Source organism: Priapulus caudatus, unplaced genomic scaffold (assembly GCF_000485595.1).
Source record: "Priapulus caudatus unplaced genomic scaffold, Priapulus_caudatus-5.0.1 Scaffold611, whole genome shotgun sequence".
In the NCBI taxonomy this organism is placed as follows: Eukaryota; Metazoa; Priapulida; class Priapulimorpha; order Priapulimorphida; family Priapulidae; genus Priapulus; species Priapulus caudatus.
Window position 1 is genome coordinate 163,229 of NW_014577672.1, and position 24,743 is coordinate 187,971.

General features: G+C 44.9%; 2 protein-coding genes across 5 annotated transcripts in view; both read right to left on the reverse strand.

Moving 5' to 3' along the window:
- Nucleotides 1-2,183, reverse strand: part of LOC106812135 (dysferlin-like) — a 15,098-nt gene extending 12,915 nt beyond the window's left edge. Inside the window, exons 1-2 of one of the 4 annotated variants that reach the window (XM_014815925.1) lie at nucleotides 2,008-2,183; nucleotides 1,283-1,393 (exon numbers count right to left, since the gene is read on the reverse strand). The gene's annotated coding sequence lies outside the window, so the exon portion shown is untranslated. The other 3 variants (XM_014815923.1, XM_014815927.1, XM_014815926.1) reach the window with 3 other exon arrangements.
- A 3,361-nt stretch (nucleotides 2,184-5,544) lies between these two features.
- On the reverse strand, nucleotides 5,545-24,672 carry LOC106812134 (the record flags this gene model as incomplete). The annotated part of the gene is made up of 6 exons (XM_014815922.1): nucleotides 5,545-7,038; nucleotides 7,474-7,631; nucleotides 9,350-9,491; nucleotides 9,919-10,122; nucleotides 23,994-24,107; nucleotides 24,410-24,672. Coding segments are annotated over 6 exons (1,033 nt in total), but the record flags the coding sequence as incomplete, so codon positions are not given.
- Nucleotides 24,673-24,743: the final 71 nt, after the last annotated feature.

The window sequence follows — 24,743 nt, forward strand, 5'->3', positions numbered from 1 at the left end:
AAGATTAAAAAGAAAGATTAAGTAAGCAAATATTCTGTAAAATTTTAATTTACTACGAAGCTCAACAGGTGGACAATGTGGACATGGCTTCAAAAAATTATAAGTGATTGGCCTTGATTTGTCTTTCCATATTGGTCATCATTCTACATGTAATGTTAGGTTAACATAGTTACAAGTTCAGAATTTGTGGATAAAGAGACAAATACAAAGCATAGGTAGGCTTTCCGATATGGAATCTTTGGTTAGAAGTGATTAATTGTCATGGCTTTGTGTCCAGTTATATAATTCAGGTAAGCCCGCGGGGGGGGGGGTCGACTATATAGTGCCGGTTTACCCCATGTGCGTTTCCAAATTTTGGGCGGTTAGGGGGTGTTTTTTGCAAGCTCTAAAGCGCGGCCCGCGCGGGAGCGAAATAGGCCCCGCTTTACAATAGCATAATCCCGCAATAAGCCCTGCGCGATCGTTCAAGTCATAAGTACCGCGCCCGCAGTAAGGACCCCCTCACGGGCCGCCACTCTATTCTCCATCTTTGCCTTACACATTGATCTGCAAGACCGTCGCAATAGGGGGTTGGGGTGCCGGGTAGGACTCTTATCTTTGTTGTATGCATAGGAGTGGTATTCTTCAATTGTGTGTGCAATATGGGGTAGGGTTTTTCAATGTGGGCAGGTTCGCAGCTAGGGGCCTATTATCTTTTAGGTGAGAAACGCACATGGGGTAATACCGGCATATACGTAGTTGACGGCCCGCCCCCCCCGGTCAGTAAGTTCGACTGGGCACAACAGTGGCTCTTGCGATATATGTATGGAACTGTCCATAACATTTTAGCATTAAGTCTACACTCCAGTCGTTGCTGTCAACGTGTGCTACATCGCGCTCTCGGCATTTGCGAGCATCGTGGCACTGTGACTGACACGCGGCCACGATTGCTACTTGCCACCTCGTGTGCGATGACTTGAGGCAGCTGCAGTGCTGCAGAAGGTGGCATGCTTGTCTGAAGCGTCACGGAGTTGTCATAGTGGCTGCCAGGGACCCGTACCGATCTTTTTTGCCCAGCCGCTACTCATATTAAGTCATTCACTATTTTGCGCAGTTTGCTAGCTGTTTTTGCCCCCCCCCCCCTGTTAACAAATCCTGCATGGCTACGTACGCCACTAGTGTAATATTCACTTTCTCGTAGACAGGCACATCGACTTTACTTGTCTCGAATTAGAATTGCACCCAATTTTCTCAAAAAGAACATGATAGTTTCTCGATACTTGTCCACCTCGATATGCCTCACGTTCACGAAACTAGCCTTTTCCCAGATCCTGGATCTGCTTCTCCTTGTATTGATTTGACACCTCCAGACAATGCACTTTTATATAAAGTTATTACATACGGCTGGTGTCGGCTGAAAAAAATGGATAAAGCCTATACTATACTATACTATAGGCTATAGCGACAACGAGAAGGCTATAGATACAAGACACAACAATTAAGATATACACGACTATATAGCTAAATGACAAGTTATAAGACAAGACTTGAATCCAGACCAGTAGGCAGTATAACAGCTATAGTCGACGGTTGTGAGAGCTAGGTCGGGTTAATTCTCTTCAGATATAGTTTTCTCTACGAACCGGTTGGTAAATTAATTGTAATTGGTAAAAGGGTATATAACTATATGAACAAAGAGAGAAAGAAAGTCAGCTAAAGTTATACAAGAGAAGAACCTAGCAACTATATATATACGTATAAATAATGTACATTTTATTGCATTTCTGGCATTACATATAATAGCTAGTTTCAAGTTCAACTGCATTTATTTAAGTTAAACACGGTTAACTATGCACAGGCTAACACAGTGAGTTATGATGATGCCAACAAATAATAGGAAAGCGAGTCAGGGCGTAATGACAATATCGAATTACTCATTTTACTGTACTCGCAAACTACTACCGAATTATTAGCGGAACAGCAAGACGTAATTTAGCAAATATAATAATTAACTGCCTTCTCACTTACCGGTACGCGGGCAGTAAGACAGACACAATGAGCTGCCGTGTTATAGTGCCGTTTGGTCGGAATACACCCGAAAAAAAACTTCCGTAAAGCCAATATTCTGCATAAACACTGATGTGCAAACAGAGAGCTTCACGACTCCAACAGACAACCGCCGAAGAGAAATAACAGCTGGCTGAGCGTGCGGTATAGCTTAGTGGGGCACGACGGTGCGTTTGGGAACGCAAATGAAGCACGAAAGGGCTGTTTTAATCTAAACTGAAAGAAGTCATTGTAGCTTGTTTAAAAAATTACAGGTATTGCTCGGGTCATATAGCCTGTTTTTAGAATGATTAAAATGCATATTGTGTGCGCGTGTACCTACGTGCGCGCTTGCGTGCACGCATAGTTAGTAGAGGCCGGGAGTCTCCCTCTACTAACGCTGAGAGGGTTTATGTCCCCCAGGGTACTGCCGGAACGTACCCTGGGTACGGTCCGGTATACCGGAACGTAAAGGCCCATTCACACCAGAGCTACGCTCATCACGATCGCCCCACGCTCCAAAAATTTGCCCGAGCGTGGTGAGCGTAGGGACGGAGAGCAGGGGCGGATCTAAGAATTTCAAAAAGAGCGGGCACCAAATGAGCAATATGTAGTGAAATGTGGGGGATGATACGGCGAGAGAGCGAAGCGAGTGAGGGGGTGCAGGGGCGTGTACAGGATTTGGACCAGGGTGGGGGGTCTAACCGTAGCCCATACTTGCGAGCACGCGAAGGGGGGTCTAAAAAATTTTTGAAATTAGACCCCCTCAAATGCGTTTTCTGCGCGAGCATGCAGGGGGGGGTCCGGACCCCCCTCCCCCCTGTACACGCCCCTGGGGGTAGGGAGCTTTTGCACTTTTTAGCTTAAAATGGTGCAATCTGGTGCATACTGTAGAGGGTATTTTAACTCATATTGCAGCAAGCATTTATGTGTTAAATTTGATCAGTGGCGTGACCAGCCTTTCGGTATGGGGCGGGGGGGGGGGGGGCAAGACCGTCAAATGTACCGAGAAATTACATTACACTGAAATGTTTTAAACCTTATATATTTCTGACATGATCATGTGGTATTACAGAAGCACATTCACATATCAAATAACTATTGCAGGCTAGAGAAAAATATGGCAATTTCAAAATACAAATCTTGTGATAACTCGAATATATTTCAAACTTGAAAGAATGTTTGTATTAGTATAAGCAGGTATGACATATAACAGTTGCAGGCCAGAAATATATCTCTAACAATGTAAAAATCAAATTCTTGTAATGACTCTGAGATGTTTTCTTTGGCAGGAAATTCAGAAGAATGACTGACAAATTTGAATAGTTATGTTAAACATGAAAATGGGTCGTCACAATTTCTGACTGGAACCTCATCTTGTAACCTTATTTACAACATTGAAATTGAGAAAAAGTAATTTTGTAATTTTGTAATTTTGTAATTTTTTTAATAATGTAATTAATTTTTTTTTTTTTTCAAAAGGGGGGCACGGGCCGGATGTGCCCCCATCCGCGCCTGGTTGAGAGCGTGGCCAATTGGGCCCAGCCAGGCCCAGCGTCGATACTACGATCTAATTACGTCGATAATACGATCTAAGTGCGTCTTTACCCCGATCTCATTGCGCTCAACAAGCTTTCACCACGCTCAACACCACGCCCGCATCACGCTTGCACTGCGCTCACTGCGTCTTTATTGCGATCAATCAGATCGGGGTAAAGACGCACTTAGATCCTCAACTGCGCGCCAGTCACGCTCCTAGTGCGACTTAACCACGCTCTAGGCAGGCGCCGACTGCGCTGGCAACGACCATATAAATACCGCGCCGCGTTCTAGACATCATCATTCGTTCTGCCGTGCTGTTCACATCAAGATTATTTGCTACTGATTTTATACCCATAATAGTATAATAGTATGCTACAACTATGCCGCCAAAAGACTTCTATTTCTCCTCCTCATCCTCCTCAGCATGATGACAGCTTGGCAATCAAGTAATTCGAGTTGTTCCTCTACGAGAAACATGGCATGGAGTAGTGTTGCCTCATCCATAGTGGACACTGCATGGTGGGGTGGCCAGGGTAGCACCCCAATTTATACCCCAAGTTCGCAGGACGTGATCTGAGCGTAACTAACACGTAATGCGAACGCCACAACGGCGTGGTCTGAGCGTGTTGGGCGTAGTACAGTGATACTACAATCGTAGTACGAACGGGTCGAGCTTGCTAGAGACGCACCATGGTCATAGCGAGAGCGTGGTCAGGTCGCAGAGACATCTCCATGGACGTAGTAACAGCGTGATGAAAACGTATTGACATCGTGCTGAGAACGGGGCGACAATTTTCACGCACCCGACACGCTGGCGATACGATCATTAAGTTCGTACTACGCTCGAGTTACGTGGGTACTACGCCTTCCACGTCTCTAATACGCCCGCACTGCGCTGTCTTTCCGCCACGCTCGCACCACGATTGTTTTGAACATGTTTAAAGTTTGGCCACGCTCTCCACGCTCATGGGTTCCTCATGGTGACTGCACCGCGCTCGATCGCGATCGCAGTACGTCCATATACGTTCATACTGCGTTCTACACGTTTCCACCACGCTCTTAGAGCGTAGTACGAGCGTAGTGAGATCGGGGCCCTGGTGTGAATGGGGTATAACCTGGTACTATCTAATATGCCGGACCGTCCCTCGCCTACTCCACTAACGACTCTAGGGAGTCGCTTACGCCTACTCCCTAACCCTAACCATATCAAATAGTTACCAGCCTACCAGGGTACGTTCCGGTATATCGAACCGTACCCAAGGTACGTTCCGGTATATCGAACCGTACCCAGGGTACGTTCCGGCAGTACCCTGGGGGACATAGACCCTATGAGCTCTACTAACTATATGGTGTACGCTAGCAGCAAAGATGTATCGGGAGGTGGAGGAGATGAAGGACAGGCGGGGCGGTTCCAGGATTTTTGAAAGGGGGGTGTCCACGAAAAAATAAAGGGCACTTTCTCCTACTTAATTTTTCTGGTGTTTTAAAACTCTGCCGAAGGCACGTCGCCACTTAGGGGGGAGGGGGGCAATAAATTTTTTTTAAATTGGTGCATTTTGAGAGCATCTGAGCAATTTTTTAAGGCACTTAAAGTGGGGTCCAGACCCCCCGGACACACCCCTAGATTCGCCACTGAAGGAGAGGGAAGAAAAGACGCAACCTTATCGTCATCGTTGTCAAAGGATGAGGAGAATGTATATGGCTCAGAGAGAAGCATGAGGACGAGGAGGGGATTAGGAGCATGGATATGCCTAAGAGACACGAATGCCTTGTATAGGTTGTGTGGAGGATGAAGAAATGAGCAGCAGCCAGTAACAACAACAACAACAACAACAATAACAACAACAACAACAACAACAACTTTTACTATACTATACTATACTTTACTTTACAACAAAAGGAGCCAGGGGAGGGGAAAAGGAGGCAACAGGAGAGAGTTTATGTACCATGTACTATATGACCATAACAGATTTATGGTGCCGTTCACAAAGCGGCTTAACTACCCGCTTGTTTTATTTTATTGTGACGTCATGAACAATTCTCATGCAGGATAATAATGCCTATACTACACATAATATAAGCATCTGCTATAACTATACATCAAAGATTTCTCTTATATTACCCGTATTTAAACCCCCACGACCTGGATTGCCACGTTGCTTGTGTGTGTGGGCTTGCGTACTCCTGTGACTCCAAGGGCGAGGTCAGCAAAGGTCTAGCCATGCTGAACCAACCAAGGAAGAGGAGTCAGACTAAGAGTGAACAAAACCTGGCACCAGGGCGAGGTTAAACTGCCTCTGGGGTCCACACTTCCACAGTAATGAAGAACAAAGTTAAAAGGAGCTATCATACTGGCTCAGTCGTCGCCCAGGATAGACCTTGTAGATGGGAAGCTACCCAGAGAATACATGCACGAATAGAGAGCATGGCATACGATAACCCCATGAAAAACATTATCCAACAAGTACCAGTAACAAGACTCAAGTCAAGCAAACAATTTTACAACTCAGAGAAGAACGACTTCAACATCGTCGCAGCATGGAGACCGGAGTGGCAAGATAAGACACCTAAAGGAGGAGCCTTAATAGATGACCCCACGTTGCCACATGACCCCACACATTTTTTCTCTCCATTATATATTCCACATTCCTGTCTTCTCTCTACAATTCACAATTCCTTTCTCTCTGACATATCGCACACATCCCTGTCTTCCCCTTACAATTCACATTTCCTCTCTCTCTCTCTCTCTCTCTGTTATATATCCCACATTCCTGTCTATTCTCTACAATACACATTTCCTCTCCTAGTTATATCTCCGACATCCATCTTCCCTCTACAATTCACACTTCCACTCTCCCTTATATATCCCACATTCCTGTCGCCCCTTTATATATAACACACACATTCCCCTCCCCCTGTATATCTTACATTGAGCACTTATATATCTTTTTTTTAAATTTTCAAGTTTTCTAACTTTACATGTCTTTCTTTCCTATATCCCAAATTTCCCTTTCACCGGTAATTGTTAGTACACATTTCTTCTCTCCCTTATCCTCATCTTTACATCACAATGCTATCCATTTCTCAGTCTAGGGCCAGTTGTTAGAAACAAAATTTGTCTTAACATTAGTTGCAACAATAGATTTTTCTCGAAGACTGGACCTCTATACACTACATATGAGAAACTCATAACTTTACTGCGTTTTTGTCAATGGTCTACACGAAAAGTTAATGTTAATACCAATGTTAAGGCTGATTTTATTTCTGACATAGGGCCCCTGTAGTTGAGATGCAGTGCGCACATGACAGCCATGTAGCGTTAAGCAAGAGATCCCTGGCAGCTTGATCCCATGCCTGACGTGCAGCCAAAGCAGTGGTTGTCCACTGCAACCGCGCAGCCCTTCAGGCTAGTCGCAGTGTCAATGTCCCAGATTGTCGCTCCGTTCTTCTTTATAGACTCTGTGGCTCCCTCTGTTGGTGAAAATAATTATTAAATTAATTGTATGGCTTTTCTTGGGAATGTAACCTCGCCAGCTCTATTATTAGCTCTTCTTGGTATTCAATTCAAAACTTGTTAATGCATGGAAGATTTTTTAACAAAGCATTGTACCATACCCCCTCCACTAATCATTTCATTAAAACTGATAATAAACTCTATAGGGTAGGGGTTGTAATAAGCCATGAGATGCCACGGATATGGCTGCATGCTACAGGACACAGTTCTATGCCACAAGAGATGACTGACTGCACGTTACAAGACACCATTACACATTACAGGACACGACTGCACGCTACAATATGTAACTGCACGTTACAAGACACCGTTTTCATGCTTCAGGACAAGATTGCACGCTGCGACGCAGCCGCGCGTCAGACAGGGGGAGCCACTACTGCTTTGGAGCTTACTCAGTAAGAAGAGCGGCATGTCTAGCTGCTGGTTGAAGTCGCAGTCATAGATCTTGCCATTCCACGCGACGCTCAGTGTGTCTACACACATGAGGCTGTCCATCGTGTTTAGGTTGTAGTTGTTGGTAAGAAGCTGCATGTATTCCTCCATCTCTCCCCTATGAACAGAGCAAAGCGATGTTAGTTTACAATAAATCCATGTGATTAACCTGCTGGCATTATCGTAGATTTATTTGCAGACTAATTTGCAGCTCTCTCTAAAAAAATCTCCCCATTAACAATAACATTATCTCTCAAACAGACCGGAAAATAAAAACATGTAGACAAATTAGATCTCACCTATCAGTGGGCATATTACTGATTACTCTAGTGTAAAAATGACCACGTTTGTGCCGTTATGGTATATAAAACAGCATATGAAGGACAACCTCGCACTTGCATTCTTGAGACTTTCAGAAATGATATCTAACAAGAGCCGCAGAGCATCTGGGCTCATCTGAGGTCTGTTGCTACGGTTATAAACGTAACATTTAAGTCGTGCGTAGTGACACCTTTGTTAGGCACAGATATGCAGATACGCAGTTGCGTACACATCATTTCAGCAACCTTCTGCATTCTGCATACCTCCCAAATCCCATTGGTTGATACAAATCGTGTGCCTGAAACTCATGTTTTATGGTGCATTGTGACCCTAACCCTTACCCAAACCCTATTAAAAAAAAAAATTGTTGTAAATAAATCATGTAAATATTTGCATTAATTGGAAAAAAATAGTTAAATGGATAAAGATCTAAAAATACAGAAAACAGGTAAATAATAAAAAATCTGATGGAATTCCATCAAAGAACCTCTGAGCCGTAATCCTGTGCTGTAGCCGTTTGGGCTATCCAGGCTTATTGGCTTTCTAGATTATGGATGTGCCATGAATATGAGAACACTGTGACATCATTGAGGCAGTTCAGGAATCCATGTTTAACCCTCCTCTTGAGCGTCAAAAGGTTATCAGACAGTTACTCTTCGCACGTCAGTGGAAAGCACATTTCATGGTCCTTTCAATAAAGTGATAAAAATGGTAGGTCAGCGCTGAAACAAAAAAGTTTTTCACTCTGTCCATTAGGCCATGTCTGATATCTGACCTTTCCCCCACTGCCCTTTGACCTGTGACCTCCAATTTCGCACTGGTGATGGGTTTCCTGCCCATCACACTATACACCGAATATTAAGAGCATAGGTCGAGCCGTTAAGATTTGTGCCCCCTCCGTTTACACATCTTGACCTTTGACCCTTGACCCCCCAAATTTGTCATCTCGAGTCCTTTTCACGATCCCTCCCGACGTCCTGAATATCGTGACCGTACGTCGAGCGGTTAAGATTTGTGCCCAACTGTTGACGCACGGACGGACGGACGGACGGACGGACGGACGGACGGACAATCATGCGATTCTACAAGCTGCATCTGACTACGTCAGATGAGCCAAAAATGGTGCCACAAATACAAGTGCATATGATTCTTGGATATAAATTGTTCTAGACTGGTACGAAATCTCAACATTTAGACAGAAGTCACAAAGTGTAGAGTCAGGGTGACCGTCGATGAAATCTCGAGAGATGCAAGAATCATGTGCTACTTATTAAATATCTTGACATATGTAAACAAATATATTTTGAAATGCAGACCGGTGCATATATTGACGAAATATATACACATAATGATGTACGTGTCTGTTCTAAAACATGTTATATTAGCCTCACTGTATACACTTGGTGTTAAGCAGAGTACCGAGAAGTATCCGAACGGTCCTGCAAATGTGAAAACAGTTAGGAAAACATGAGAAATCATTACTTTGAATTTGAATACAAAAAATGCCTCTCTTACCGTCTGAACAGATGGTCAGCAAAACGCTTGATGGGCATGTTTGTGATCGTGAACAACTTATTGAACTCAATTCCAAATGTCTCCCACAGCTCCTCCTTGTACTTTTGCTCCAGTTCAGCTTGGGGTGGGGGCAAGTAAGCACCTGGTAAACAGACGTAACACGAACAGTTTACCGAACAAATGCAGCAAGATTTGTATATACGCAGTATGCATGCTCTCCAACTTTTAATTGTCGTACAAGGTACGCAAAATAATTTATGCACTAATTTGACTAATTAAACCACTGATACATAGCATCACGAATGCATGTATATTGACTAATCCACATTGTATCACTTGCACTTTAACACATATATGATCAAGACAGCACGTAACTAGAGTACAGTACACTCTACTGAGAATAGAACAGTGCAAAACTGCTCTAATGCCTTTTCCAGCTTCCGAAGGGAGTATAGCAAGTTGAACCTTCCGAAGACAGAACAGGCCGATCCGAAAACACCAGAACAGTGCTTTCCAAAAGCCGAACAGGCTGAAGCGACCACATCGCAGCCCTTCCTAGATAATCTTACCTAGAGGGTTGTAGACGAGATCCATCTCCAGTCCTGTTCCCTCCCTGCCGTAGCCGGCTGCGTTCAGCAGGTTCAGCGCCCGGATGCTCTTGTCAAAGACGCCGCTGCCGCGTTGCATGTTCACATTCTGTGCCGTGTAGCAGGGCAGTGAGGCAACGATGTGCGCTCGATGCTCCGCCAGGAAATCCACCAGGTCCTCTTGACCTACCGAGAACACAAGAGCAGCACTCTCACACATAAGAGCAACATTCTCAAACCGAAGCACGGCACTCTTAAACATAAAAGCAGCCTTCTGAAACACAAACCTGGCACTTGAACATAAGAGCCTTAATCTTAAACACAAAAGCAGCATTCTAAAACAAGAGCACAGCACTTTTAAACACACGTGCGGTATTTTCAAACATAAGTACACCACTTTTAAACACTAACACAACAAGTTTTAAACACAAGTGCAATGGTCAAGTTTATAAGACATACAAGATTTTTTTAAATGGGTAGCATTTTATATTTCCATGCGAGGGCAGGCTATACACATCCAAAACGTTTGGACCGAATGTAAGCACAATGGCGTTTATAAGGGTTTATTGAATCAGAGCATATGTCACAACTTTTCTGTTTGCCATAGCCAGTGAAATAAATCCATAACATAAACATAAGCAGAAGCAGTGGTAGTAGCAGCAGCAACAGTATCAACATCACTAGCAATAGCAGTAGCAGCAGCAGAAGTAGCATCAGTATCAGCAGTAGCAGTAACGCTGAAAGGGTCGTTGTCGTATCAGGTAGTACATATATGTACCCTAGGTACGTATATGTATACCAGACCTGTATCTTCTCAGCATATATGTACCCTGTGTTTAGGGTTAGGGTTAGGGTTAGGGTTAGGGTTAGGATACACTTCTGTAGTACAAGTCTGGTACACTTTGTGTATACATATATGTAGTACCTGATACGACAACGAACCCTTCAGCAGCAGTAACAACACTAGCAGCAGCAGCAGCAGCAGCACCAACACCAGCAGCAGAAGTATAAGCAGTCATACCACTATAGCAGGAGGGGTTGACATCAAATGATGACATATATGCTCTGCAGTTCTGGTTTAACATTATCATGGCAGCAGCAGGGCAAGCTCACATTAACTGGTCAGGAGATAACTGAAATAAATATTAACACACGCTCCAGTTTGGCAATTTATCATTCCGATTGAACGCACCTGTGAAAACTCTTGCATCAAGTATAAATGATTAAGTTGTTCACGAAAGGGAGCGTAGTGGCTTGAACTTGTGCTGTGTACCATCAAAGCAGTCACGACACACGAAACAGTCTAGTCCTAGCTACTCCACTGCCTGCATCAGTGATGTCACATCCTAACTACCCACCTGTCTGCATCAGTGATGTCACGCTAGCTACCCACCTGTCTGCATCAGTGATGCTTAAAATCCCTCTCCAACTGCTTCTCATACAGTATGTCACATCTAGCTACCCACCTGTCTGCATCAGGTGATGTCACATCCTAGACTACTACCTGTCTGCATCAGTGATTGTCCACGCCCTAAGCCTTTCCTGCATGCATCAGTGATGTCACCCCTAGCCTATTCACCTGTCTCAATCAGTGATGTCACATCCTAGCTACCCACACGTCTCAATCCGTGATGTCACACACCTAGCTACCACTGTCCAAATCAGTGATGTCACATCCTAGCGACCGACCTGTCTGATCAGTGATGGTCACCCTAGCTCCAACCTGTCTGCCATCATGATGTCACCCCTAGCTACCTCACCTGTCGTGCACAGTGATGTCACACCCGACCACTGTCATGCCCATGCAGTGATTTCACACCTATCTACCGACTGTCTGTCAGTGGATGTCACACCTCAGCTACGACGGTCTGCCATCAGTGATTGTCACACTAGCTCATTTCCGGTCTGCATCAGTATGTCACATCCTAGCTATCAGCTCGTCTGATCATGCATGTCACTCCTAGCTACCACCTGTCCAATCGTGAGTCACACTAAGCCTAACTCAGCTGTCTGCATCAGTGATGTCACATCCTAGCTCCCACCTGTCTGCCATCAGTGATGTAAACCCTACTACCAACCTGTCTGCATCAGTGATGTCACATTCCTAGCTACCACCCATCTGCATCAGTATGTCACATCCTAGCTACCACCTTCGGCTCATGATGTCACATCCTAGCTACTCACTGTCTTGCGCATCAGTATGTCACATCTGCTTACTCACCTGTCTTGCATACAGTGATGTCACATCCTAAGCTACTTAACCTGTCTGCATCAGTGATGTCACTGCCTAGCCTACCCACCGGTCTGATCGTGATGTCACATCCTATACCACTGTCCTGCTCGTGCATGTCCACACCTAGCTACCACCTTGTCTGCATCAGTGATTCAACACCCTAGCTACTCACACTGCTCTGCATGTCAGTGATGTCAACACGCCTAGCTACCCACCTGTTCTGCATCATGATTGTCACATCTAGTACCCACTGTCTGCATCAGTGATGTCACACCCTAGCTACCACCTGTCTGCATCAGATGATGTCACATCCTACTACCAGCCTGTCTGCATCGTGATGTCAACCCTAGCTATCTCACTGTCTACAATCAGCGTCACATCTAGCTACCACCGTCTGCATCAGTGATGTCACATCCTGCTAGCCACCTGTCTGCCATCAGTGATGTACACATCACTAGCTACCACCTCGCATCAAGTGAGTCCACCCTAAGCTCATCACTGTCTGCCATCAGTGATGTCCACCTAGCTACCCACTGTCTGCATCAGTGATGTCACATCCTAGCTACTCACTGTATAGCAGTCAGTAATTCAAATCCTAGCTCCAACCGGTCTGCATCAGTGACTGCACACCTAGCTACCACCTGTACTGCATCAGTGATGTCACACCCTAGCCATACCCCACCTGATCTGCATCAGTGATGTCACACCCAGTATCACCTGTCTTGCATCAGTGATGTCACACCTAGCTACCTCACCTGTCTGCATCGTGATTACATCCTGTACCACTGTCTGTCAGTTGATGTCACACCCTAGCTACCCACCTGTCTGCATCAGCTATGTCACCATCCTAGGCTAACCATCCTGTCTGCATCGTGATGTCACCCCTAGCTACTCACCTGTCTCAAATCAGTGATGTCAAATCTAGCCTACTCACCTGTCTGCATCAGTGATGTCCATCCTAGCTAACCACCCCTTCTGCCATCGTGATGTCAATCCTACTAACCGACCACTGTCTCATCAGTCCTGTCACATCCTAGCTACCCACCGTCTCAATCACTAAGCATGTCATCTCCCAGCTACTCACATGTTGCATCAGTGATGTCACACCTAAAGCCTACTACCTGTCTCAATCAGTGATGTCACACCCTAGCCTACTCACCTGCCTGCTATCAGATGATGTCACACTGCTACTCTACCTGCACCTGCATCAGGAGACCTTCAACACCTGCTACTCACTGCTGCATCGCTATGTCACACCCTAGCTACTCACCTGTCTGCATCAGTGATGTCCACCACTAGCTACGTCACCTGTCTACAATCAGTGATGTCACACCTAGCTACTCACTCTGCCTGCATCAGTGAGGTCACACCCTAGCTACTCAACCCTTTTCTGCATCGCATGATGTCAACCCTAGCACCTCCCTGCCTGCTCAGTTATGTCACACGCTGCTATCACCCTTTCTGCAATCAGTGAGTCACACCCTAGCTACCCCACCTGTCTGCCATTCAAAGTTATGTCACACACCTAGCTACCACCTGTCTGCATCAGTTGATGTCACACACCTAGCTACCCACCTGTCTGCATCAGTGATGCTACAGCTAGTATTTCACCTGTCTGCTCAGTTATGGTACATCCTAGCTAACACCTGTCTGCCCATCAAGACGTCACATTCATAGCATATTCACTGTCTGCCATCAGTGATTGTCACACCATGCTGACCCACCTGTCTGACCATCAGTGATGTACATCCTATATTACCTGTCCATGCATCAGTTGATGTAAATCCTAGCTACCCACCTGTCTGCATCAGTGATGTCAACATCCGTAGCTACTCACCGTCTGCATTCAGTGATGTACACATTCACTACTACCCACCTGTCTTGCATCAGGATGCTCACACCCAGCTACTCACTGTCTCATCGTGATGTCACATCTAGCTACCCCTGTCTGCCATCAGTGATGTTCACATCTAGCTACTCACCTGTCTGCATCAGCTTATGTCACACCCTAGCTACCCACCTGTCCTGCCTCACTGATGTCACCCTAGCTACCACCATGTCTCAATCAGTGATGTCACACCCAGTATCACCTGTCTACATCCACTGATAGTACCATCCTAGCTACTCACCTGTCCTCATCAAGTATTGTCACATCTTAGCGTCTCACCTGTCGCATCAGTGATGCTCACATCCTAGCTACCCACCGTCTGCATCCAGTAATGTCAACCCTAGCTATTCACTGTTCTCAAGCGAGTGATGTCACTCCTAGTCCCTACCTGTCTAAGACCTACAGTGGCATTCACACCCTAGCTAACTCACCTGTTGCATCCAGTCTGTCATCAATCCTAGCTACTCACCTGTTCTGGCATCAGTGATTCACATCCTAAGCTACTCACCTGTCTGCCCATCACTGATGTCACATCTTACTATCACCTGTCTTAATCAGTGATGTACATCCTAGCTACTACACCTGTCCTGCTCAGTGCTGGTCACCAATTCCTAGCTACTTCACCTGTCTGCATCAGTGATGATCACATCCTAGCTACCCACCTGTCTGCAAATCAGTGAGTCACCTACCTAGCTATTCAACCTGTCTCAATCAGTTGAGTCACTCCTTAGCTGATCCGATCCTGTCTGCATCAGTGATGTCACACCCTAGCTACTCACCTGTCTGCATCAGTGATGTCACCTTCTAGCTCCCACTGTCTGCCATCAGTGATGTCACAACCCTTAGCTATTTCACCTGATCTCATCAGTTGATGTCACTCCTAGCTACCCACACTGTCTAGCAATCAGTAGATGTCCATACCTCAGCTACGAACCTGTCGGCATCGTGACGTCACACCTAGCTACTCACCTGTCTCAATCAGTGATGTCAACACCCAGCTTACCACCTGTTCTGCCCATAGTGATGTCACACCCTAAGACACCACCTCGTCTGCCATCATGATGTCACCCCTAAGCTTACTCAACCTGTCTGCCTCCTAGTTGATTCACCCACTACCCACCTGTCTGCATCGAGTGATGTCCACACATAGCTATTCACTGTCATGCATCAGTGATGTCACATTTAGCTCACTCATTGTCGACATCAGTGATGTCACATCTTATCTATCACCTGTCTTATCAGTGATGTCCCATCCTAGGCTAACCCACCTGTCTGCTCGTGATGTCACTCGACGACTACGACCTGTCTGCAATCAGTGAGTCACACCCTAGCCTATTCCACCTGTCATCAATCAGTATGTCACCCCTAGTTCCCCTGTCTGCCAATTATGATGTCAACCTTAGCTCCCACTGTCTAGCATCATGATGTCACACCCTAAGCTATCACCTGTCTTGCCATCAGTGATTGTCACACCTAGCTACCCACCTTCTGATCAGCTGATGTCACACCCTCAGCTATTCACCTTCTGCATCAGTGGATGCTCACATAGTACTTATCCTGTCACTGCATCAGTCATGTCCACCTAGCATACCGACCTGTGGATTCAGTGATGTCACACCCTAGCTACACACCTGTCTGCATTCGTGATGTCACCCCTAGCTTACCGACTGTCTGCCTCAGATGATGTCACTCCAGGTACTCACCTGTCTCAATCATGATGTCACACCCTAGCTACTCACTGTCTGCATCAGTGATGCCACACCCTATGCTCCGACCTGTCTTATCACTGATGTCACACCCTAGCTAACCCACCTGTCATGCATACATTGCTGTCACACCTAGCTACTCACCTGTCTGCCATCAGTCGAGTCCCACCTCTAGCTAACCCCACGTCTGCATCATCTGCTGCTCCACCCGAGACTACTCTCACCTGTCTAATCGTGATGTCACACCCTAGCTACTCACCTTAGTCTGCATCCAGTGCTTCACACCCTACGCTACTCACCTGCTGCAATCAAGTGATGTCACACACCTAGCTACTACCTGTCTCATCGAGTTGATTGTACACCCCTAGCTAGCCGGACGCTGTCTGCGACATGATGTTTATTTTCTCACAACGCTAGTCTCACCTGCCATAATCATTGCATGTCACTACTAGCTACCCACCTGTTCAATCAGGTGATGTCACATCCTAGCTACTACCTGCCTACATCACCATGTACACGACTGCTAAGCTACTCCCTGCTCTAGCAGCTGCTTCAGGTCACCACTGTCGATAAATCTTTCAGCATCGGGCACTCCACCTATGCGTGCTTCCGACCGCGACGGCTGACAAATTCCCGGAGCACAGTCGGGAAGCGCACCTTATACATGATGCATCATAGAATATACCGCATGTGCCAACTATGCCAAGTTTCATAAACTACCAAATACAGTAACTAAAGCTTAGATATTTTTTGAATAGCAACGAAATTATCTGGTTGCCTATTTTTTAATTTACTATGAATACTTAGTAATTTAAATAATAAATTATTTTATTATTTTATTTTATTATTTATTATCATGCTACTGCTTACTTTTTTCCATTTTCAGGCGAGTGTAATAAAATATTAATAATAAATATTTTTATTCAATTCTGTTACATGTATATTTTTATTTTGGTTTGTTTACCAGTGATGTTCCAGCGATATTAAAGTCAGTGGCCGTTCTTAAGCACAACATATGGCATCTCAGTCCGCTGGGCTCTCTGTTCTTCATCTCTTTGCGCTCTGTGAGCGATTCGACATGGCATATGGCTTGCAGCCCTGGTTAGCTAAATTGCCTCTTGTTCAGCTGCAGGATCTCACCTTGCCTTTTCTCACCATTTTTCACCGGCTCAGTTCAACAGAACAAGCCAAAACGACACACTGCAACTCGCCGACTTGTGCACCAGCCAGAAACAAGAATGGTCACACAACCTCTGTGAAATCAGAAATGAAATAAAAGTGTCAATGACCGACTGTAGCTCACCACAAAAAGGAACACAATGAGTGAGTGAAAAGAAGTCAAGTTTTAATTGGAGCAGCCCACATCGACTATCATTATGAACGAACAGTGATATTGGGTGAACTCCTATATATACTCTTGATAATTATAGTGTAATTTTTTTATAGATGAAAATATAAAATAATATTATATAAAATTATAAATAATTTATAAGACCAAATGAATCCAAATTTGAATGTAGATGCGCTATACCCGCTTGATGTTCTTAGCCAATAGATCATTATATTCATAATATAATATATAATAATATATAATATTAATATGTTCATATCAGGAAATTTTGCATTAAAGATATTGTCAATGAAATCTTGTAAAACGAACCAGACGAGTGTGACACCACAGACTGTTTGTTATCTGTGTTTATATAATATGATATATAATTGCCAAACGCTACATAATTTGCATAATTTTTTAAATATCAAAAGCCTTATACCTTATTCATTCACATACCAAAAATGAGCAAAATCCGGTGAACCTACCCTGACTAATGGAAATTCCCATTTTTGCCAAAAAATTTCCGTGGCTCGAAAGTACGTCGACTGGCGTGCAAAAGGTCGTTTAATATGGGAGCATAGCAGTAACAACTATACCCAATTTCAAACATGTGGGACAAACGGTTCCTGAGTTATCGTTGACCGTAGCCAAATGTTGACAGACGGATGGACGTACGACGGACGACGACCCATGGCAATAGCTTGACGATGTCAAGGTAAGCTAAAAACAATCTATAACTGTATGTGTGCGTGCATATGTGTGCATGCAAATGCGTGCGTGCATTCACGCATATGTGTCTGCATGTGTGTTCATGTGTGCGCATGTATGTGTGCGTGCATGTCATATCATGACTTAAATTATATGGTATACTCATAACGATGATGCATATGGACATCATACGATGATATACCTATAACAAGTTGTTACATATTGTGCACACTTGCATAGACATGTTCACGACGATATACAAACCTGCTTCGATCCCTGCCTTTTTCTTCTCAGCGGTCCATAAGGAAAGGAAGTTGGGTACACCGAGGTTATCCAACGCCCGCTGTCGTTTCTTCCTCTCCTCTCTCGTGAGCTTCTTCTGACCAAGTTTCTTAAGGTTTTCTGCTGTTATCTTAAACTCTTCATCCTTCTCCATGTTCTCCAGTGTCTCGGGAATGAGCGAACCCTGCGCATATCAATGCGTGAGGGATACACATGAGACAAGATCAACGACAGATGCAAGCTATCACTGCCTCCTCTGTTCGAGTCAATATTTCTCATATTTACAATTTTCTGGGACACGCAGGGCTGTAACCAGAAGATTTAAAAGAACCAAGCACATTTCTTAGGGAAACGTTGAGGAAACTTCTTTTTAACACCTATTCACCTAATATGTTTATGTTAAGATTTCTAACTTTGGCTAAAGAACACATGCTAAATATCAATTATGCAACTTGATAACCACTCTACATTGAACCTGAAGCATTCAAAATGTTTAGAATTGAGCTGTTTTTAATATAAAAAAAACTGCGTTTTTTAAAATTCCTTTGTATGCTTATACCCCTGTCACACCTACCCGCGATCACGCTAGCACTCCCACTGCGACCTGAAAAATATGAAAGCGTGAGGAAAAGCGTAGTACGGTCTCTGAGAACGATTTGGTGACGCAGTGGAAACTGTCAAGGACAGAAGAGGGTCACCATGAGCTACCTTGAGCGCCAAACCTCGGCGGTTGTTTTGTGCATGCTCAAAACAAGCACAGCGGGTCGGCGCTCTGACGAGAGCGGTGTAATGATGCAGTACAGTCGCCATGGCAGCGCAAAGCAAACTACATGAGCGTAGCGTGTACGTAGCAACAACGCATAGGACGCAGTAAGAGCGTAATAAGTGAATCAAGAGCGTACTGTAAGCTACACATTTTCAAAGTCTGGGAGCGCAAAGCGGTCGCTGGCTGATCGCGGTAGGTGTGACAGGGGTATTAGTTTCACAAGTTTGCCGCCTGAGAGAATTACCTCTCACTTATATCTCACACAAGTTATATCTCACACTTATATCTCACACAAGACACAACTAAGATTACATATTACATTTACATTTCGCAATTGCACACATGCATTCGGAAAAGAAACAAATATTCATCTACTCTACAACCCCAGCCTTATGAAATATTAAAAGCTCCGGGGCCCTATTATCGTTTAGGTGCCATTATACCACGTGTAAGCGAGTAAGTTACTACCTTGCTGATGACTATATTGAGGTACCTTGGTTCTCTCTGCCAATCCCTCGAGTCCCACCCATGCACGCTCAGTTGGGCCTCGGTCAGGTCGTTTCAGTTTGTGCTTGTGAATATTCACGTCAGTTTTGAAGTCCGGTAGATCAGGACGGTACCAGCGCGAGGCTATCAGCGGCCGACAAGCCCTCGCTCCCCTGCTGCTGATGCATAGCATGTTCACCTGAAAGCATAACAAGACCCTGTACCTCTCTGTATTTATATCTGGACTCAGTTTACATGCAGCATCCTCTCAATTTGTTGTAACTGCATTTATACAGGGTCTTACGTGCATGTCGCGTAAAAGCAAATCATCCATAATATAATATATATATATAAATAATAATAATTATAATATAATAAAATATAATATATATGATTATTTAGTATATTATATACTACACGCAATGTAGTGTAATATATATATATATATATATATATATATATATATATAATATACCGGGCCTGACATTAAAGACTGCCCGATTGCCCAGGGCAAGTAGAATGGACGTTCGGGGAAGTGCAACGAGGGTCTAACTTTCCCGATCGGGCAAGTGAAAAATTCTAAATGCACCAACAGTAAAAAGTCCAGTCAGTCTCCTGTGTATGTTATTCTGTTTATTATTTGTGGGTTTTTCAATAATCACATATACTAGTTGCAAAAATAAAGTCAAACGGTAGCTTACGTGTGGGGAATACATATTGGGCTGTAGTACATACGCACGTGAAACAGTGTATTACGGCTAGCGCAAATAGTGGAGTGTCTGTCTGTACGAGCGAGGAGGATCGATTGTTTATAGTATGTGAACCACGAATGCGAACCACGAAGTCTCTTGCGGTCGGGGTCTGCTGGCAAAGGCGGCATTGATTGAAGTATGGGGGGGGGCACACAATTGTTTCAGCGTGGTACTAATCACTACTAAAATGTAGGGAGTGGGCATTGCTGGACTATGAGAGAGCAACAGCAAAACTCTTTCCTGGAATTGAGGAAAAATCTACAATCGGGAATGACACACGAGTGTGCCGGCAAGCAAAAATAAACGTGTGAATTTCATTACGAATTTCCATGGATTCCCGTTCTATAATCCTACGAGTCGTTGGTCCTACGGGTCTACGTAGGCATGCCCCCAGGCACACCCGCACACACACACACAGGCACGCATGCATGCACGAGCGCGCGCAGGCACACATGCAAGCAAGTTTCGGGCAAGTGAGATTGACATTGAGGTGAACTACAAGTGGGTTGAAAAATTAATGTCAGGCCCTGATACACGTGCCATATATATGCAATATAATCTGTCGCCTGGAGTTGCTAGCGTGTCACTGGTGTTATACTTAGGCTGCGAGGGTCTATGTCCCCCAGGGTACTGCCGGAACGTACCCTGGTACCAGAGCATATAAATCAATGTGATTTACATGCTCTGCTGGTACTATCTAATATGCCGGACCGTACCTCGAAGCGCCTACTCCACTAACGAGTCTAGGGAGTCGCCTACACCTACTCCCTAACCCTATAACCCTAACCATATCAGATAGTTACCAGGGTACGTTCCGGCTGTACCCTGGGGGACATAGACCCTATGAGCTATACGCACCTAGCTTCCAATGCTGTGTCACTGCCGTTAAATAAACACGGTTATTACTAGAGCCGGTCTTAAACAAGCACTTGGAGCGTTTCAATAAAATATAATGCTAAATAAATACGAAATCTATTTACTACCAAAGTCTTAATGTTTCTATAGGTACTCTCTTTCACCTATTATTGCCGACAATTTTCTGTAAATCCCGTCCAAATGCTCATGTGCAACAAACGCTGGCGGCCGCCATTGCTCACGCTGCAACCAGCATTGTTGCACATGAGCATTTGGACAGCATTTACAGGAAATTGTCGGCAATAATAGGTGAAAGAGAGTATAGAAACATTAAGACTTTGGTAGTAAATTAAAATAGATTTCGTATTTATTTAGCATTATATTTTATTGAAACGCTCCAAGTGCCTGTGCGGTCTTAGGTCGGATTGCGATTGAATCCGTCTAAAGGCCCGTCTCCACACACGCAGCGCGGTACAAAACGCCACGGAAACGGCGCCGTTCACCACTACCGGCAAAGTTCAAATATATTAAATCTTATGGCGCAGTCTCCACTGACACGGCACGGTGCCAGCCCAATTTCACGGCGATGGCAAAAGTCAAATATGAGTTTGACTTTTGCCGGATGCCGTGTATGCAGAAAGACAGTTGAACCAATCAACGCGATTGTTTTTTCTCACGTGTTCTGCTCACGCCACCATCAGCCAATGGACAACAAGCACATGCATAAGTTCTGATCACTGAACCAGAGTGAACACAATGCGCTCAGATACAATTCGCGGCGCAAACACACTTTCCTACCGGCCATAGCAGCGCCTGTATAAGCCTATGGGCATTACCGCTCGTGAATAATAGCTAATTAATTAGACTAATCGTGCGTCAATAAACTCAAAACTCACAGGGATTATGGCTAAGACATGTGTCTACATGCATGTAGAATTCTAGAAACGTAACTCAAATCGTTCGCAAGATATGATAGTTAAATACACTTTCCTACCGGCCACAGCAGCGCCTGTATAAGCCTATGGGCATTACCGCACGTGAATAATAGCTAATTAATTAGACTACTCGTGTGTCAATAAACTCGAAACTGACAGGGATTATGGCCAAGACATGTGTCTACATGCATGTAGAATTCTACAATTATAACTCAGATATGAAAGTTAAATACACTTTCTTACCGGCCATAGCGTGATAGCGTGTGTGCAGGGGAGGGGGGGTGTTAACAGCTGTATACAATGCGCCCAGTACAGACAGTACAGGCGGGCGCGGTAGGGGTGTACCGTAGTATGTGACGCTCGTTTTGGAGGTCCGTAGGAAATAGTAGCCATGCTCTTTTGTTTTCTTTTTGTTTCGCCTTGTAACCTGACACACATAACACAGTCTTACTAACTTACTACATTGCAAATTGTTTCAATCAAATGTTTCTGTGAGTGACCGGGTTGTCCGCCATGTTTGTTTATTGCGACCGTTTTCGATGGGCGAGATGCGCAGACGACTACTGAGCATGCTGCGCATGCGGCCTTGCAAAACAAGAGGCGCCTGCCCGCATGCGCACTTAGGAGCGTCCAGTTTTGGGCGAGCGTCCAAATACTACGGTACAGGGGGTTCGGAGTCGGGTGCCGGCATATTGACCAGTAGGAAAGTGTATTTGCGCCCTGCGCAGGCCTGCGGCAACTGTACGCGGGCTATAGTACTAGAGCGACGCGTGAACTAGCTCTAGTAACTGTACGCGAGATATAGACGTATATGCTCATAGGGTCTATAGCTGCGTTCACACGTATACACGGCCTAGCTGGTATCGTACTTAGTTGGTGCTAAGTTCGGTTAAAATGCGTTCACACGAGATACACGAGATTCGAGGCTTAGCTAGCTAGGTATAATATAGACTGGTAACCGGTCGACAGTTCCACGCGCTACACTAACGTCGTGCAGCGAACGGGTAGCAGTCTAGGTTAGCGCGCTACAGTTTCGCAATTCGAATTTCAAACAATACGCGGCCAGCGTGGTGCCGAATATATGCGGCTTAGTTGGCGCGGAATATGATTCCGCGCTAAGCAAGCCGGAGCAATCACGGCTAAGCAAGCGTGTGAACTCTTAAATACGGAACTAAAATCCTCGTGTGAACGCAGCTTATGTCACCCAGGGTACTGCCGGAACGTACCCTGGTAACTATCTGATATGGTTAGGGTTAGGGTTAGGGTTAGGGTTAGGGAGTAGTCGTAGGCAACTCCCTAGACTCGTTAGTGGAGTAGGCAAGGTACGGGCGGGCATATTAGATAGTACCAGGGTACGTTCCGGCAGTAACCTGGGGGACATAGACCCTCTCAGCGTTACGCTGTTAGTGTTACTAGAGCTACGCGTGAACATGCACGATATGGCACAAGTACACTTTCCCACGGGTCCAGGGCTCGAATTAACCGACGGCACCGACGGCAATTGCCGTAGGTGCCCCTATCAATCGCCGTACTGCCCCTGAAAATCCAACCCGACCGACGGCAGTCACCTGCCTTGCCCTTTTGTGTAATTGCCGTCGGTGCCCTTTATTCTACTGCACTAGTTTCGTTTTTAGTCGAGTCAACATAACACGTGCGCGTGCGTGCTGTAGTTGCAATGATGAGCTTAAAACCGATAGTCGCAGGAGGGAATAATAACACTGTTACAGCATCGGATAATTATTTGCTCCTGATAGCGGGCATGTAAAATTTCTTGTTACTGTACTTCCATTGGCAGAAGGGGNACCCTAGCTACTCACCTGTCTCAATCAGTGATGTCACATCCTAGCTACTCACCTGTCTGCATCAGTGATGTCACATCCTAGCTACTCACCTGCCTACATCACTGATGTCACATGCTAGCTACTCACCTGCCTACATCACTGATGTCACATGCTAGCTACTCACCTGGCTCTAGCAGTGATGTCACATCCTAGCTACTCACCTGCCTACATCACTGATGTCACATGCTAGCTACTCACCTGGCTCTAGCAGTGATGTCACATCCTAGCTAATCACCTGCCTACATCACTGATGTCACACGCTAGCTACTCACCTGGCTCTAGCAGTGCTGTCAGGTTACACCTGTCGATAATCTTCAGATCGGGACTCCACTTGCGTGCTTCCGACACGAGGTGACGAAATTCGGAGCACAGCTCGGGAGCGCCACCTATACATGATGCACGATAGAATATACCAGCATTGCCATCTACGCAAAGTTTCATAAAACTACAATACAGTAATAAATGCTTAGATATTTTTGAATAGCAACGAAATTAGCTGTCGCTATTTTTTAATTTACTATGAAATAATAGTAATTAAAATAATAAAATTATAATTATTATTATTATTATTATTATGGCTACTGTTATTTTTTTCCATTTCAGCCATTTCAGGGGTGAATAAAAAGTCGAATAAAAATCTTTTTATTCACTCCTGTTAACATTATATTTATTATTTTGGTTTTTTTACCAGTGATGTCCAGCGTATTAAAGTCAGGGCTGTTTTTAAGCACAACAAGGCATCTGTCCGTGGTCTCTCTGTTCATCATCTCTTTGCGCTTGGGTGAGGATTCGACATGGCAATGGTTGCACGCCTGGTTGCAGTAAATGCCTATGTTCAGCTGCAGGATCTCCACCTTGCTCTTTCTCAGCCATTTTTCTCCTGTAGTCACAGACGGAAAACGACACACTGAACTCACCGACTTGGTGCACAGCCAGAGCAGTGTCACACCTCTGTGAATCAGAAAAACAATCTATAACTGTATGTGTGCGTGCGTGCATATGTGTGCATGCAAATGCTTGCG